General features: G+C 40.2%; 1 protein-coding gene across 1 annotated transcript in view; it reads left to right on the top strand.

Moving 5' to 3' along the window:
- Positions 1 to 16,929, top strand: part of LOC124615666 (molybdenum cofactor biosynthesis protein 1-like) — a 49,282-nt gene that overhangs the window by 18,954 nt on the left and 13,399 nt on the right. The window contains exon 3 of the mRNA XM_047143694.1: positions 3,278 to 3,363. Coding sequence (XP_046999650.1) covers positions 3,278 to 3,363 — 86 coding nt within the window. The remainder of the gene's footprint in view (positions 1 to 3,277; positions 3,364 to 16,929) is intronic.

The following is a 16,929-nucleotide window of genomic DNA, read 5'->3' as shown; positions in this document are numbered from 1 at the left end:
TTCCTACCCCTGTAACCGACCCCGATGCAAAACCTGAATCCACTTTCCCTTCTTCCCCTTTTTTCCCCTCTCTCCTCCCTGATGAAGGAACGAAGTTCCGAAAGCTAGGATACGTCAATTTTCTGTTCTGTTTTGTGTATGTATCGGCTGTACTGAGCTGAGGTAAGTACTGGCCAGGCCCTCTATCTCTTTGTTAGTATTTGTTTCATATATACAAACACACACACACACACACACACACACACACACACACACACACACACAGACAGGGTGATGCGTATTAACATTTAAAAACCTCCAAAGCACTGTAGATGACCCTGAGACAAGTAATTTAATACAAGACACATGGGATCACAAATGTTGGATATGATACAAATGTTGGGAAATGTGTCAAAAGTGAATGATAAATGTCACCAGATGATGTACCTTGTCATGCTTGCAGTGGTAGAGCCTCTCGGTCTGTCACACTTGATCATCCCAACCCAAGTCAAGTATTCATATCATTGTGGCTACGGACACACATGTGCGACTTTAGTGATGGCGTTCAGGATTTGAGTCTTGCATCTGGCAGGCAGTATTTTTTCATTGTGTTTAACAATTATGTATTTATATTGAAGTTTATTATTTTATTTACCGATCTTGCATTTTCCTTGATTTCTTGCAAAGTACAGTACAAATCAAAACCTACCGTATTGCATAAAAAGTAGATGAGTATAAACTTCAGAATAGCATCATTGCCATTAAATGACCTATGTTTTCTTTACTAACTAATGTCTGTAAACAAAAAGAGGACAGAAGCAAAAAGCACAAAATCAGAACTGCTTTTGCTTGATTACAGCAGGGACAATAATTTTGTAACATCTACATTTACAACAGATCATATTTACAAAATGTTTTCGAAATTTGCTCTGTTTGCTCAAATGAAAGTATTGCACTGCTCAATCATTCCTTTACACTCAACCCCGACTGCTGCACATGCTGTGGGGTATGTCATCTGGTTATGTCATATGTTCAGTGTTTCTCGCCAATTTTTGGGGTATTTTGAAGTGTACAAAAAGGCAAATGCAGAAAATTATCACATTTGGCTGCACATTACCTGCGTCACAGAAAAATAATGTATACGAATCTTCTCAGATTTTCCACTGAATAACTTTGTGCAAGCCTCACAATATTTCACCAACACAACTGTTCGTCATCTTCAGGTAGTGGTGGGTCCTGTCATCACTGCTGCAAGATGTGACTGGTGATATTTGCACAGCAGAATTGAAATTTGTCAGGCTAGAAGCAGGAGTACGAAGGCACTCCCAGTTGGATGGAAATGCCATTCATAGTAGCCTTCTGCTTATGTGTTGTGGGCAATGACTGCACTTCTGGACACTCGTGTGGTTAAACGCTGAATTAACTCTCTGCAAGGTGCTGCATCAGGTCATACATCGGAGGATCTGGTTTCTACTGTTTTAATTTCATGGCAGTCAGTGCTGGATTCTGGGCAGTGCTTAGTCAAAATTCCATATTCCTGTTGGTAAGATTGCCCACCGTATGGATACATGCCTCATTCTTAAAAACACAATCCTAGAGTGATGATCCTGAGAATAAAATTTCAGTCCTCTTGGGAAACATGTGGTGCCCTGTATTCAGGCAGTGCTCTGCTACCACTAATTTACTGGGTGGCATTTTTGTCAGCGCTGTTGAACACAGTGTTCTTGCACAATGTGAGGTGTCTGCCCTATATAAGATTTCCCATAATGGCATCAGATCTTATATATGATCTGTGTTTTCTAAGGTCAAGATTGTCTTTAACTGAACACAAACAATTCCTTAGTTTTGCTGGTAGACAAAAAACACACTTGATTCTGTTTCTCTTAGTGATTCTTTCTATTTTTGAAAACATGCCGCTGAAATATGGTAGGAAAGCCATTTGCAGTGCTTGTCTAAGTAACTTCATTTACATCCCTACACTGAACTTGCTTTGCTCAGAACACATTGCAAATCTGTTTACAAGAATAAACATTCTGCTGGAACACTGTTCTTAGGTGTTACAGTTCACCAGGCAGACTGTCGGTATCTGAGATCACGTGTGCTCTATGCGCCAGGGAGTGTAAGACACCACCACATTGTGCAGGGTGACGGCAAATTTTGGACCGCAAATATAACTCTGCGTGTATCAGTTTGCAGTAGAGACTAAGCCCCAGTGTTCTGTCAGCTTTTCTTCTAACCGTGACATCCAGGAATGGTAAGCTGCTATCTTTTTGTACTTCCACAGTGAACTGAATATTTAGATGGACCGAGTGCAAATGCTGCAGGAACATAGGTAGTGTCTGTATTATGTGGGCCACACCACAAATGTCTCTTCAGCATTCTGCCAGAAGGAGGAATGTTTGATATTTACTAAGGGAAATAGAGGATCTCCCATGGGAACACTGTCCACTTGATTAAAGTAGTTGGTGTTACATAAGAAATAGGATGAGGTATGCACATTTTTAAACAGCACCACAATTTCTTTCTCAAACTTGCTGCTAATAACCTCTAATGAGGGCTGCAGGGCACTTTTGTAAGTAATGATATAGCATTTGAGCTAACTAAAAGATCTGAAAGTTCTAGTTTAAGCATTTTCAGGTATTCTATGAAATCCTCTGAATTCTAAATATGATGGTCATAGTCATCCACATGATAAATTTCAAAGCTGTCATGTGGAAATTGCCAGTTCCATCTTGCAGCAGTGATGGTGGAAATCACCATCACCTGAAGATGCCAAAACGTTGTGTCACTGAAATATTGAGGGAGGGACTTGCATAATGTTATCTGGTGGGGAACCCAAAGTGTTTTTGCAACAGATCTATCAGGCAAGCCTGAAAAGTCACATATACTCCAAGCAGTAAGTACCTGTTGTAAAATGGTCACATTAGTGAGCTTGGCAATTAATTAAGAGTTTATCAATAAATTTGGCTTCATTTTGCAAGAAATTGTGCTGTGTTCCAGTACTCCCTCTTCAACAAAACTAATGTCAGTTTCTGCTCCACCTCTTCAGCCTGAGATCCTATGTATACTCTTGAGCATTTGTGTAAGATACCTGTTTATTTATAAAAATGAAAGTAACTTCTATCATGACTTTCCCATTTTTGTCCAGTGGGTTTGTTATCCTGCTGTTGCCTACTGCAGACTACAAGATTACTGTTGAAGATTTCTGCAAAGTTTTTCTTCCTTTTTAGTGTACCAACATTTCACTGTGTGGTGTTGGCCTGGTACTGTTTAACGGGTGTTTTAACTGTTGTTTCAGAGATGCAATACGAAGCAAATGCAGTGAGGATGACTTGCTTGCCATGATTGGGGCAGCAGTGAGAAGAAAGAAGAAACAACATGCAGGTAAGATACATTACAGCAAATGTAACTCTATAGATAGAAAGAAAATTTCTGCTTAACAAGTCATAGCAAACATAAGAGCAAAACAGAACGAAAAACAACAGTGATAGAACCTGAGTTTTTTGTGTAAAATTGGATTTAATTTTTTATTTAGTATTCATTCTGATTAATGCCCATTGGTCAACAGTACATTTCAGCCCTAGAATTTGGTTCTGCAAGGTCCACCAGATAACCATATATGGCTGTTGTAACTCCTTTATTGGACTTCAGAAGTTTTCCAGCAACAAATCTTTTTTTTTTCTTTCTTTCTTTTTTTTCTTTTGTTTAAAAATAGCTAAAATGCAGAAAACATCATAAAGGAAACACTCACAGAAAAGCATCAGTGTCCTTGAAACAATGGAAACTCCAGTAGGAATATCAACAATGTTGGAAAAGACAGATTACTACTTACTGATGAAGGCTGTGGCTGAAAGCTTTATGTAAGTGTCTTTTAATTCTGCCCATCTGCAGCCTAAGGTATCTTCTTTATGGTAAGTAACAGTCTGTCTTTTCCTTCATTATTCATTAGTGTTCTTTGTTTTTATTGCTGTTTAGCAAGCATCGTGTGGTATATAAGGGATGTGAATAGCGTCAGATGTTGAATCATCACTCTGGAGGATATGAAGGTGCTGCATATTGGTGTGAGACAGCATTATCTGATGAGAGTTTGAAAGAAACCTCATTGTGGATGTCCATTTGGTCGCCTGGTTAAACCTTGCAACATCTGTATTTTTGGAGTATTTGGATCTGACAGTGGCCTGATGTTGGAAAGTAAGGGCATACTCATCATCAATCTTCCAGTTGACTACATCAGACCGCTACAAGGGAGCATCACTGTGTAGTGTACTGAGTACATTGTAATCTGTTCATGTCTGTGACTGCCATCTGAGAACAAGTACAGTAAACTCTCGTGCAGCTACACTTTTGGCTAGCTAGATTGACGCTTGACAAGTTTCAATTTGCATGCACCTGGAGCCAAGCATTTGCTAGTGTTTTTTGGCAATCTACTGCTAATCAGTGCACTGGTGCGTGTCAAAATTCCAAGTATCATCAATTCGTGCGTGTGTTGGTTGAAGCTCTAGTGTGTTTCTTATTCGTATGCCACTGCCATCTATTGGAACTCCTTGGAAGTACAGTACATACAGTATTGTTCTATGCAGCGCAACGTAGCCCTGTCGAAACCGACAATTAGAGTGCGCCGCCTAACACTTTCCACTTGTTGTCGGTACACCAAAGCTGAGTGTTTAACAGTGAACGTACAACACCCTGTTGTGTTGCCACGTGGGCTTGGGTAGAACAGAGGAAATGGCATAGATGTATCGAATGCTTTCATTTGATGGCTGCCACAGCCTGGTTTCAAAAATCAAAAGTTTGTCTAGTGCATCTCGAGTGTTGTCAAGTTTTGCATCTGTGTGTTTCTGATTTGAGGTTTTGTGCTCCCACTATATGCCTTAAAGTGTCCAGAGATAAAAGGGGCCAAAAACCATAAAGGACTCAGTCGAGTGTCTGTAAAAAGAACACTGAACGTGACTACGGGCACAAAACATAAAACGAATGTGATCTTGTTGGAAAAAGAGCTTCACACTTCGCAGATAATTGATGCTGGTGAGCCACCCACAAAAGTTGCTGCAGAGTAGGAGTACAATTACTGATCGGAAGACAAATCGATCAGGAATTGAAAAATTTTGTTCCATCCAAGCATTGGGCAGCGCAGTGAAATCTTGAAAAACAATGAGAAAAGGTGCACATCCTCAGTTAGAAGAGGCATTATTTTTGTGGCACGAATAAATAAGAGCCAAAGATGTGTCAGTTTCACGTCCTCTACTTTGTCAAAATGAGCTGATGAGCTGATTGAAGGAAAGAAGCAAGAATTCCTCGGAAGTAATGGCCGGCAGGATTGTTTCAAGAAGCGGCATGGCATTCATGAAATTGCCATCAGTGCCAAATCATTATCTGGGGATGAAGCTGCTATGCTGATTTTAAGAAGAAACTGCACACAATCATTGACAAAGGAGGTTATACTGGCAATCAACTTTACAAATGTGATGAGACTGAGTTGAATTACAAAATGCTGCCAACGAAAACCCTTGCCTCTAAAGAAGAAGAAATGGCTTCCGGATACAAAAAAATCAAAGAAAGATTTACTGTCCTCACTTGCAGTAATGCCACTGGCAATCATAAACTGTGTCTTACTTTAATTGGCAAATCCAAAACACCAAGAGCATTTAGACACCAACCAACCAGCTTTGCCACTGAGGTACACGAATCAGTCTTAAGGCATGTATGAACAGTGCCATCTTCAGAGAGTGGTTCCAGGCAGAGTTTGTTCCAGCTGTAGTAAATTACATGGAAGGAAAAGGACTTCCTTGAAAAGCGCTACTTCTTGTGGATAATGCTCCTTATCACCCAGGTGATCTGCAAGATGGGGATATCAAAGTTGTATTTCTCCCACAAAATGTCACATCTCTATGTCAACCGATGGACCAAGGTATTCTTGAGGCGATAGAAAAACATTACAGACGCAAGATGCTGGAATACTTAATAGGTGTGATTGATGCTGCAGATGATTTTGTGGAAGCTCTTAAAAAAATCGATGTTTTAAGTGTCATTCATTGATTGCTGAAGCTTGGAATCTAATTCCTCCAGTTCCTCTTGTTAGGTCTTGGAAAAAACTCTTAGATCGTAAGGCAACCTAAGTGGTGGGAAGGAGGAGGCAACACCGAAACTCAAGCTGACATAATTTTGGTGAATTTACTGGAGAAGCTGGTTGTAAAGACACACACTTCGAAGACATTGAAGAGTGGATGGAAAATGGCATTTTTTCATGTGACTGAGGATGAAATCGTCCAAATTGTGACCGATCATAAAGCGTTAGAAGACTATGTTTCTGATGATGAATCAGAGAAAAATATTCCTCACACATTCTGTTACGAAGTGATCCAAACTGCCCTGGAGTACATCAGCCAACAGGAGGAGACGATTTATCCTGAAATAGTTTGATTTCAATGTTGGAGATGTATTGTTGCAGCAATAGTTTCTCAAGCAAAAAAACAAAACAAAAAAAAAAGACATTCGTGACTTCGTTACCAAAAAATAAACTCTAATGAAGCATCCTAGAACTTCTATGTCGATAACTTAAAAGGTTTCTTTTTTTTAATTTTCTTGAAAGTTCCTCTAGACAGACTTTTCGTTCCTTTGAGTAATCTCTAGATTTGTTTCACAATTTTGTTCAGTAGTTTATTTTTTATTCAAAAGAGCAGGTAATAAAATTAAAACTCCTGTTTTTTCCTGCTGCCAAATAAGGGAGATTTTTTTCTGTAAGAATGCAAAATAAACGAGCTTTGTTATACAGCATTTAAAAACTTTGAGTTTTCAATCATAGTTTGGTGCCTTTTTAACATGTCAACACAATTTTTTCAGTAAAAAAGTACAGGGTTATTTGCAACCGTATCAGAAACGTTTTACATACCCTACGCACGTTTTACGATCGTATTTCGCAATATTGACACAATTTGGAGTGTTCACATGTGAAAACAGGGGGACTTTGATTTATCTGAAATTTTCGTTATCAGAACCGGCCACCGTCCTGATCATTTCGGATAAACAGGAGTTCACTGTAATAGACTCCTTGCAACATGCTGTGTCATACAGCTAGGAGCAGCCAGACTATGGCATTGCCATCCTGCGCATAGGCTGCCATTAACACTCAAGCAAATGACTGCATGCGAAGTGGTGCCATGATCGAGAAGTATGGACTGCTAATGAATGGTGTCACATTATGTTCATTAATGAGTCCCAGTCCTGCACTGCTCCAAATGACTATCGTGGAGAAGTTTGACAGTGACCCGGGGAGATTGGGAGAGGTCCCATTCTTCCACATTTTTGGGGGGGGGGGGGGTCAGAAAGGAGTCCCATGGTGTGGGGAGCCATTGGGTATGACTTCAAGTCTCGGCTTGTAATGGCCGAGGGAACTCTGATGGTACAGCAGTGTGTAATAGTATTGTGGTGCTATTTTTCAACAGGCCAGTGCTTGTCCACATGTAGTATGTGTCTCTTTAAATTGTCTGTGTGATGTTGATATACTCCTGTGGCCAGCAAAATCCCCATATCTGTCCCCGATAGAACATTATGGGACCAACATGGACGTCAACTCCGTCCCACTGCCTGTATCCATGATTGCAATGTCCAGTTACAACAGTTGTGGATCACCTTTCTCAGGAGGGTATGCAGCAGCTTTATGACATCCTCCCGCACTGTCCAGGCCAGACAGGGTGCATTGCTGTATTGATAAGTGGGCTCAAACTGATAAGTTCTGTGTAAATTTGACTCTGTTTTGTTATCACTGATATAACATCACATATCCTCTAAATTCGCTATGTTTCAATTTGTTTTCTCCCCACCTTCTGAGTGTCTCACTTTTTTTCAAGCAGTGTAATTTAAGACAGACATAAGAATATGAAAATGGGATGGCATATCACATTGCTATTCAACTATGCCCCTAAGAAAATGGTAAGGTAATGGAGAAGAGCAGGTGCACTATTACACTGACTAGAACGTAAACTTAAAGATAGAATTATATTGTGTAACCTATACCGATGACATAATACTAATTGACAAAAACATTACTGATGTGCTAAAGCAATTTGAAATATTAAGGGAGCAAGCTAGGAAAATTGGACTACTAATTTCACCTGGAGAAAAAATTCTTGGCTGATACCAAAATGGCACTAGTTGAACTTATATAGTCAACAACATAGTATTTGGTGTTAAAGAGTTTAAATAATTAGGTGAAAAAGACCACTGAACATCATAATGAAAAGAAGGCCATAGAATCCAGACTTCAGAAAATACAAACTGTCTCTCAGTTAATTAAAAGTATTTTTCCTGGAACTTTAAAATCTAACATTGTACAACAGTGATCAAATTAGAATTTCTTTATGCATGAGAGAGACTCTTTGTCCAACACAAGACATGAAAACAGCAAACTGAATTAGAAGAATGTAAAATTGTAGTAAAAATCTTAGGCCCAAGAATAAAAGATGGAACACATCACACAGAACCCAGCGTGAAATCTCCATCAAATTCCTAAAAACTCTTGTTACAATGTGTCTCCAAAGAATCCAACTTGTGGGACATACAGAAAGAATGTGTCCAAACAGGCAGCTCATTGGATTCCCACATACTTGAAAAATAAGATCCAACTGATGAAAACAAACAGGAAGAGACCTTAAGAAATTGGAATCACTACATTTACAGTATTCTGATGTAGTGATGAGTCACACAGAGTGCAGTTTCACAGTAGCTTGATCGATGCTTGTACTTGTGTATGTAGTATATGCAAGTGTGTACAGCGTCTATTCTGGTGTACTCACAATATGCTAATTTAGTGGCCGAGCAGTAAACCGGATCCCTACTCGGTTCCAGTGTGCTGTGCTAATTATTCTTCTTCACTTGACATTTATGCTTGGAGCTGCAAGAGAGGTCATTTTCCAGATAGTGCCACAAAAACAACAAATTCTCAGATATCAGTTTAACTTACACGCTTCAACATCATAGACAACATTTCACATTAATATGTAGTAGAACACTAGATTAGTGTTAAAATTGCCAGAGTAAACATTGTTCTCCATGTGACAGATTGTCACCCGACGTCCAAAATCGATAAATTTTATATCTCTGCACAGAGAAGCAGCTGGTTGGTCATTGTCATGTGTGGTGCTAATCAATGGGTCGAGCTCGTTGCTGGCACAGCGCCACCACAGAGTAAGTGGCCCCTCATCCCAGCAGGTGGCGATGTTTTAACACCCGTATAGCTCCCCAGACTTACCACGTCTGTGGATAACTCCGTCTCTGCACAGAACTTCCCACATTTCCCACACAGTGGGCCATAGTGTCTTTTACACACAATAAATCTTCAAACTTATTTCATTGGCTAAGTTAAATTTCGAGTGTGACATGCTATTTAGTAAAAAATAGCAAACGGTAGACATGGATGTTATTGTGACTCTTTCCTAAGGCAACATTTGTGTATTACACTTGTAGAAGTGCACTGCAAAATAAAACAGTAGACCGTAAGTTCAAACAATGGAAACTCCAGGTTGGAATATCAGCAGTGTAGGAAAAGATAGAGTGCTAATTACCATAAAGATGGCACGTTAAAATGCAGACAGGCACAGTTAAGACACTTACACATAAGCTTTTGGCCACAACCTTCATCAGAAAAAGAAATAGAAATACACACCATTCATTCACACAAGCAAGCACACCTCACACACACATGACCGCCAACTCCGACAGCTCAGAGCAGAATGCTAGTCTCTAAGTTTGCTACACAATAAAATAATTACTCTGAGCTACAAGAAAAATGGATTCAAAGAACTAAACTGCTTGAAGAAAAAAAAGGGAAGCTCCCTGAAGCAACGTAGTTTCACGAGTGTGCATACCAGTGGTAAATTATGAGAGTCGCAACTCTCTGAAATGGATACAAAGGCCACCAGATTGCATTAGCTTTGTTTGTGTCTCGGATTGTTACCATGAATGGTAGGAGCTATAAGAGATGTGAAGAGTGTAAGATGTTGAGTGATCCCTGTGAAGGACACAGATGCCCTGTACTTCTGTGAGTCAGCATTATCAGCACGTAACAAAATTTGAAGGGGCCTAATTGTGTGTCTCCATTTGCCAGGCTGATTGAATTATGCAATATGCAGATTTGTGAGACATTCAGATGTGGTAGTGGCCCCATGTTGGACTGCTTGGGAACGTAAGGGCAGCGTGCTTGTCAGCAAGCTTCCAGTTGACCGTGTCTGACGAGCCCATGGGAGAATCGCTGTAATGTACACCGAGCACATTGTAACCCTTTCACACCTGCACCTGTCATGTGATCAGCAGTGAGTCACATTCTGCAAGACCCGCGATTGCAGTTGTCAGTCAGTATGACAACGACATAGGGAGAGGGCATGTGGGGCAGCATCGGATATGACTTCAGGTCACTCTGACAGCACAGCAGTATGTCATGGACATCCTATATCCTCATTTGCTACCTCCATGTCCAACGGAGTTACAAGAGACAGAGCAGTGAAAACATATCCAGTTGTTGACTCACAAAATGGTTTTGAGCTGTGACGCACATAGTCTTAAGTGAATCATTCATACAAAAAGAAAAGAAGAAGAAGCTAAAGTCAGAATGTGAAAAAATTGGAGAATGGAATAGATATTTGAAGACTTCACACTTGAAACTCCCAGTTTTCCTATTGTGAAAGTGCCTTTGTGACCATATGCATTTCACTGACGATAAACTTTTTTTTTCCCCCTGGGTCTTGGCTCCATATTTTTTCATCCAGTTGAGTCAGAATACTTGCATAGTATTTGTGAGGTATTGTTTCAGTCTTGCAAGCTAATCTAAAATACAAATCCCTTTTGCATCCTAGAAAACAATGACCACTCTTTCTCTCCGATGAAGTCACCTTGGCTATTTTTGTGCAACTGCTGTTTCATTTCGGTCATCTCTCATCCACGGGAACAGATTGGTGCATAGAATCAGTTGTGTGTCAGATTGTCCCAAATTGTTTTTCACATTAGGTTGTAGTGAGGCTTCAACAGATATGCCACTCACTTTCTGGTACAGCCACGGCATCAACTGTTTTGCACATCTTTTTAATTACTGATCTTGCAATATCACACTGTGTTCTTTCTCAGCATTTTCATATTTGATTGTAATTCTAGGAAATTGTTCATGAGTCATCTTACAGACATATGCCACATATGAATTCAGCCACCCATTCCTTAACTGTTGACTATGAAGGAACTCCCCTCATGAACCATGGACCTTACCGTTGGTGGGGAGGCTTGCGTGCCTCAGCGATACAGATGGCCGTACTGTAGGTGCAACCACAATGGAGGGGTATCCGTTGAGAGGCCAGACAAACATGTGGTTCCTGAAGAGGGGCAGCAGCCTTTTCAGTAGTTGCAGGGGCAACAGTCTGGATGATTGACTGATCTGGCTTTGTAACATTAACCAAAATGGCCTTGCTGTGCTGGTACTGCGAACGGCTGAAAGCAAGGGGAAACTACAGCCATAATTTTTCCCGAGGACATGCAGCTCTACAACTAGACTAGAAGAAGAGATCGGTTGGTAGGACACGTTTTGAGGCATCAAGGCATCACAAATTTAGCATTGGAAGGCAGCGTGGAGGGTAAAAATCGTAGAGGGAGACCAAGAGATGAATACACTAAGCAGATTCAGAAGGATGTAGGTTGCAGGAGGTACTGGGAGATGAAGAAGCTCGCACAGGATAGAGTAGCATGGAGAGCTGCATCAAACCAGTCTCAGGACTGAAGACCACAACAACAACAACATGAATGAACTGACTCCTAATAAGTAAGATGATGCCTGTAGAAAAGTACAGCAAAACAGTAATCTCAAAAAAGGACAGGATAGACAGCACATTCTGTAGGACATATTAAAAATGATTGGTAAAAGAGACTTGGCGTGTTAAATGCAGCTTTTGATTACATGATAATTGAATTGGATAGATAAACAATCTACTCGCTAAGTGGCGGCAGAACACACACATAAAAGAAGATTATAATTAGGCGAGCTTTCAGAGCCAGTAGCTCATTCTTCAGGCAGAAGGGTTGAAGTGGAAGGAAGAGGGGTGAAGGATAGGTCTAGGAAAAAGGTTAGATTTTGAGAAAGTTACCCAGAACTGCAGATCAGGGGAGACTTTCCAGATGGGATGAGAAGGAAAGACTGATTCCACATCTACATACATACTCCACTAGCCACCATATGGTGCATGGCTGAAGGTACCCTGTCTCACTACAATAGTCTGAATAAAATTACTTGATAGTTGACATCAATCACTTGCTGCAACAATGTTGCCACATTGGCTACCAGCTACCGTTTGGTTACAGGTGACAACAAACAAGCGGCTCACTTCACAAATTATGTTAAATGTTTAACACAGAGCAATTTTTCTAGTGGCTGGTGCAAGGTATGTCAGAAATGTTGGATACTCTGTTGACTATTGATTTAAAGTGACCAGTGACTGAACTGGGGCAGACAACGCGTTTTGTATCCCTGACTGTAAACTTGTGTCCTAACCCAGCTGAGAAAATTGTGGTCAACAGTCTGCAGCAGTACTAATATCATTATCGCTTTGTTCATGGCGATTAAAGCTAACCCTTAAGGGTAAACTCAAGACAACAAAAACTCAATTTCAGGGCTGAAAGCAAATTGAAATTTCTCCGTGTCATTTGTTACCTGTAACTATCCTTAAACTAGCTGCACATGCTGCCATGTTTGAAACCAGTGAACAGTCCGTGTGGGCCCTTAGTCGTGGATTATAGATGACTGAGACAGATTCCAAATGAAGAAATAATGACAAGATGAAAAATAAGACCAAATAGAACAGTCAAAACAATGATGAAAAATGATGCAACGAAGTATTAAAAATAAAAAAATACATTTAAACCAATTAATTGAATGAAAATAATAATCACACTCATTTGGTTAGATTTAGAATTAAAAATTTTGCTACATTGATGAGATTCAAACCTACGACATGCTACACATTAGATTAATCTGCCAACCATTGTGCTATGCCACAGCACTGCATGAAGTATTTATATATGTGAATGTAGTGACCCAGTTCCAACTATGAATTGCAACCTTAAAAATTTCAGTTTCACGCAGTGTAGTGAAAAGCTTATCTAATGTAAGATGATCTCTGTGAATATGATAACTATAAGTATGATACTGAATTACACCTTGTGCTGATTTATTCAGTAGTGTTTGGTTAGTGCTATGAATGAAATATGTGTCTTTCATTAGCATTGTTAATGTGTGTTGTTTTTGGTGTAGTTATCATGTGTCATGAAATACATAATAAAAGTGTCGGGCTCATAATTCGGGATACAAATACATCAAGAAAGAATGCTGTACCAGGAATTGGAAGTGACTGGCCAATTTTGGAGGAGTTTGGCAACAGCAGACAGTTCAAGTGTGACGCTGACAACTCTTATTGGCGTTTGAAGTGCCAACTATCAAGTAATTTTAATTCGACTGTAGTCAGTTCCTTTCCCGTTCCATCTGCCAATCGAGTGGGGAAAAAGTGAATGTCTATATGCCTCTCTATGAGTCCTAATTTGTCATCTCTTATCTTCGTGGTCCCTATGCGTAATGTATGTTGGTGCAAGCAGAATTGTTCTGCAGTCAGCACAGTGTTCCTCAAAATCCCTCCAGGGATTCCCATTTGAGTTCCAGAAACATCTCCATAATACTTGTATGTTGTTGTTTCAACCTACTGTTAACAAATCTAGTATCCTGCCTCTGAAATACCTCAATGTCTGCTTTAATTTGACCCCTTGCGGATCCCAGACACTCAAACTGTACTCAAGAAGAGATCACACTAGCACCCTATATGTGATGTCCATCACAGCTGAGCCACACTAGTAAAATCCACCCAACAAACGAAAGATGATTATTCACCTTCCCTACCATGACCCTCACAAGTTTGTTCCATTTCATATCACATTGCAAAGTTATGTCCAGATATTGAAACAATATGACTTCTTCATTCATGACACTACTAATGCAGGATTCTGGCATTATGGATTTGTTTTTCCAACTCATTTGCAGTAACTTATACTTATCTACATTTAGGGTTAGCTGTCACTTATTGCACCAACTGGGAACTTTGTCCAAGTCATCTTTTATCCTCCTAAATCACTCAACAATGACACCTTCCATACACCACATCATCATCAGCAAACAACCATAGATTACTGTCCACTTTGTCCATCAGATCAGTTATGCACATAGAAAATATGAGTAATAGCGCTCCTAGCACACATCCCTGGAACGATCCTAATGATACCCTAGTCACTGATGGACACTCACCGTCGGGATAATGTAGTGGGTTCTATTACTTCAGAAGTCTTTGAGCCACTCACATGTCTGGGAACCTATTCCATGTGCTTGTACCTTTGTTAAAAGTCTGCAGTGAGGCACTATGTCAAATGCTTCTCGGAAATCAAGAAATATGGAATCTGGGTTTGTGAATTTTTGATGGCAAAGTTAGAGGAGCAATGCATCTGCATTAAATTTTGCGTGAAACTCAAGAAAACCTTTACAGAGACACACCAAATGATGCAGGGAGCCTATAGCGATGAGTGCTTAAGCCATACTCGGTGTTACGTATTATTCACACGTTTTAAAAATGGCTTTACAAAAGTCAAAAATAATCCTTGTTCAGGACGCTCTTAGATGTCCCCTGATGACGCTTGTGTCAGGAACGTCAACGAAATTGTGTGTGCCAGTCGAAGATTCACTGTCCGAGAGATTGTAGAAGAATGTAACATTTCAAGTGGATCATGTTATGAAATGACACAGCATCTTGGAATGCATTGTGTTGCCGCCAAGTTCATTCCACGGCTCATGAGTCAAAACCAAAAAAACTTTTTGGATCTCACAAAAGAGAATGAGATGTTCCATGTGAGAATAGTATGACCCCTGCAGACTTCTTTTTATTTCCAAAGTTGAAAAGGATGAAGTTTTGCAATGGTAGATGAGATAAAAGAAAATTCGCAGACAGCACTTTATGCGACCCAGCAAGAGGTGTGTCAAGACTGCTCCTGGAAGTGGAAATGATATTGGGAGCAGTGTATCAATTGTGGAGGAGAGTATTTCGAAGGAGACAATCCATAGTAACTAAAAGATAAGCATAGAAAATTTTGTGGACAAAGTTCTGGAATTTTTTGAACAGACGTCGTATGACAAAAGAGCATGCTGAGTTGCCCATGAGTGATGCTTTGTACTGATTTGTGGACATAAACTTATTGGTCACAATGAAAATGATTAGATTCAAACCCAGAATATGTACAAGAATTCTGCAGCAAACTGATGTTACGGATTGGTCTGTAATTTCGTAGGTCTGTTCTTTCGCCCTTCGTATTTACAGGAGACGCCTCTGTATTTTTTTCCCCAGTTGCTTAGGTCTTTCTGCTGGGTGAGAGATTCACAATAAATACAAGCTAAGTAAGGGTCCAGTGCCATATAGCACTCTTTGTAAAACCAAATTGAGATTCCATCTGCAACTGGCGACTTATTTGTTTTTAATTATTTCAGGTGTCAGGGATGCTTACGAGGGTGGTTTGAAAAGTTCTTGAAACAGAATAGAAAAAAAGTACTTATGTCACTGAAACTTTTTTGTTTTTCAATGTACCCTGCTTGTAGATTAATTCACTTGGTCCAACAGTGTTCCAATACCTTGATCCCATCTCGACAATGATTTTCCTCCAGGCCCACAAAATAGTTGTCAACTCAGGCTACCAATTCTTCATTTAAGTGAATCTTCATCCACAAAGAAAAATTTTCAGTTTAGGGAAGAGGCACGTGTGGCAACAATTCATACCTTAGTTTGTGTAATTTTACCATGGCGATGGCACACGCGTGTGAGCGTGCATTGGCTTGATGCTAGATGACTTTCTTCCTTATTAAACCTGGCCTTTTTCGCATACCTTTTGTTATAATTTGTCCAGAAGGTTAGCATAGTATTCTCCAGTAATTGTTTGCCCAGTGGGGAGACAATGTACAAACAGAATCCCCTTCTCGTCCCAGAACACTGATGCCATGATCTTCCCCGCTGAAGGAATTTGGTGGCGCATCCCAGAACACTGACGCCAAGTCCTTCCCCGCTGAAGGAGTTTGGCGGCGGAGATTCAGCATGTTTCCACTGCTTTGATTGTTGCTTTGTCTCTGGGGTATAGTAGTAAAACAAAGTTTCTTCGTGGTCACAAACCAGCACAAAAGATCTTGTTTGTTTCTCCTAAAACAGGCCAAACATTGTTGTGATATGTCCATTCTCATGCGTTTTTGACCCAGCGTCAAGAGTCGCGGCACCCATCTTGTGAATACCTTTCAGATACATCTGGCAAGCGTGAGCAATTTCATGCCCTCTAAATTGGTGATCCTCCTTGATCATTATGCGCACTTTTGCAATGATTTCTAGAGTAGTGACACATCTTGGCTGACCTATTCATGGATGATCATCATCTAAGCTCTCCTGACCAAATTTAAATTCATTTATCCACTTGGCAACAGTTGAAGACAAAGGAGCAGAGTCCCCTGGTGTATTCTGGAAATCAGCATGAATGTCCTTCGCTTTCATACCTTTCTTTATGAAGTTCTTAATTACTGCTTGAATCTCGACCCCCCCCCCCCTGTACCGTCCCGTCATTGCAGATCACTACACAGGAACAACAACAGAGCCGTGTCACTGCCACAGCTCTCTTCCAAGAGCACTGACATGGCATGTGTTTACAGGCAACAGTCCAACGAATATCATGTGAACAACTTGTGCTAGCGCTGGCCTCTTGTGGTGATTGTTGTTAGGTGTCTTTGTGCTATTGTCAAATGACGGTATGTTTATATGATTCTCTTGCATGAATGATTTCTTGAATGCAAAATTTAAAACATTTATCTCCTACTGCCACACCAGACTGGTCAAGTGACTTGATGGAAAACTTTGA

Source organism: Schistocerca americana, chromosome 5 (assembly GCF_021461395.2).
Source record: "Schistocerca americana isolate TAMUIC-IGC-003095 chromosome 5, iqSchAmer2.1, whole genome shotgun sequence".
Classification (NCBI taxonomy): Eukaryota; Metazoa; Arthropoda; class Insecta; order Orthoptera; family Acrididae; genus Schistocerca; species Schistocerca americana.
Note: the sequence above shows the minus strand (reverse complement) of the source record. Positions and strands in the feature narration are given on the sequence as shown.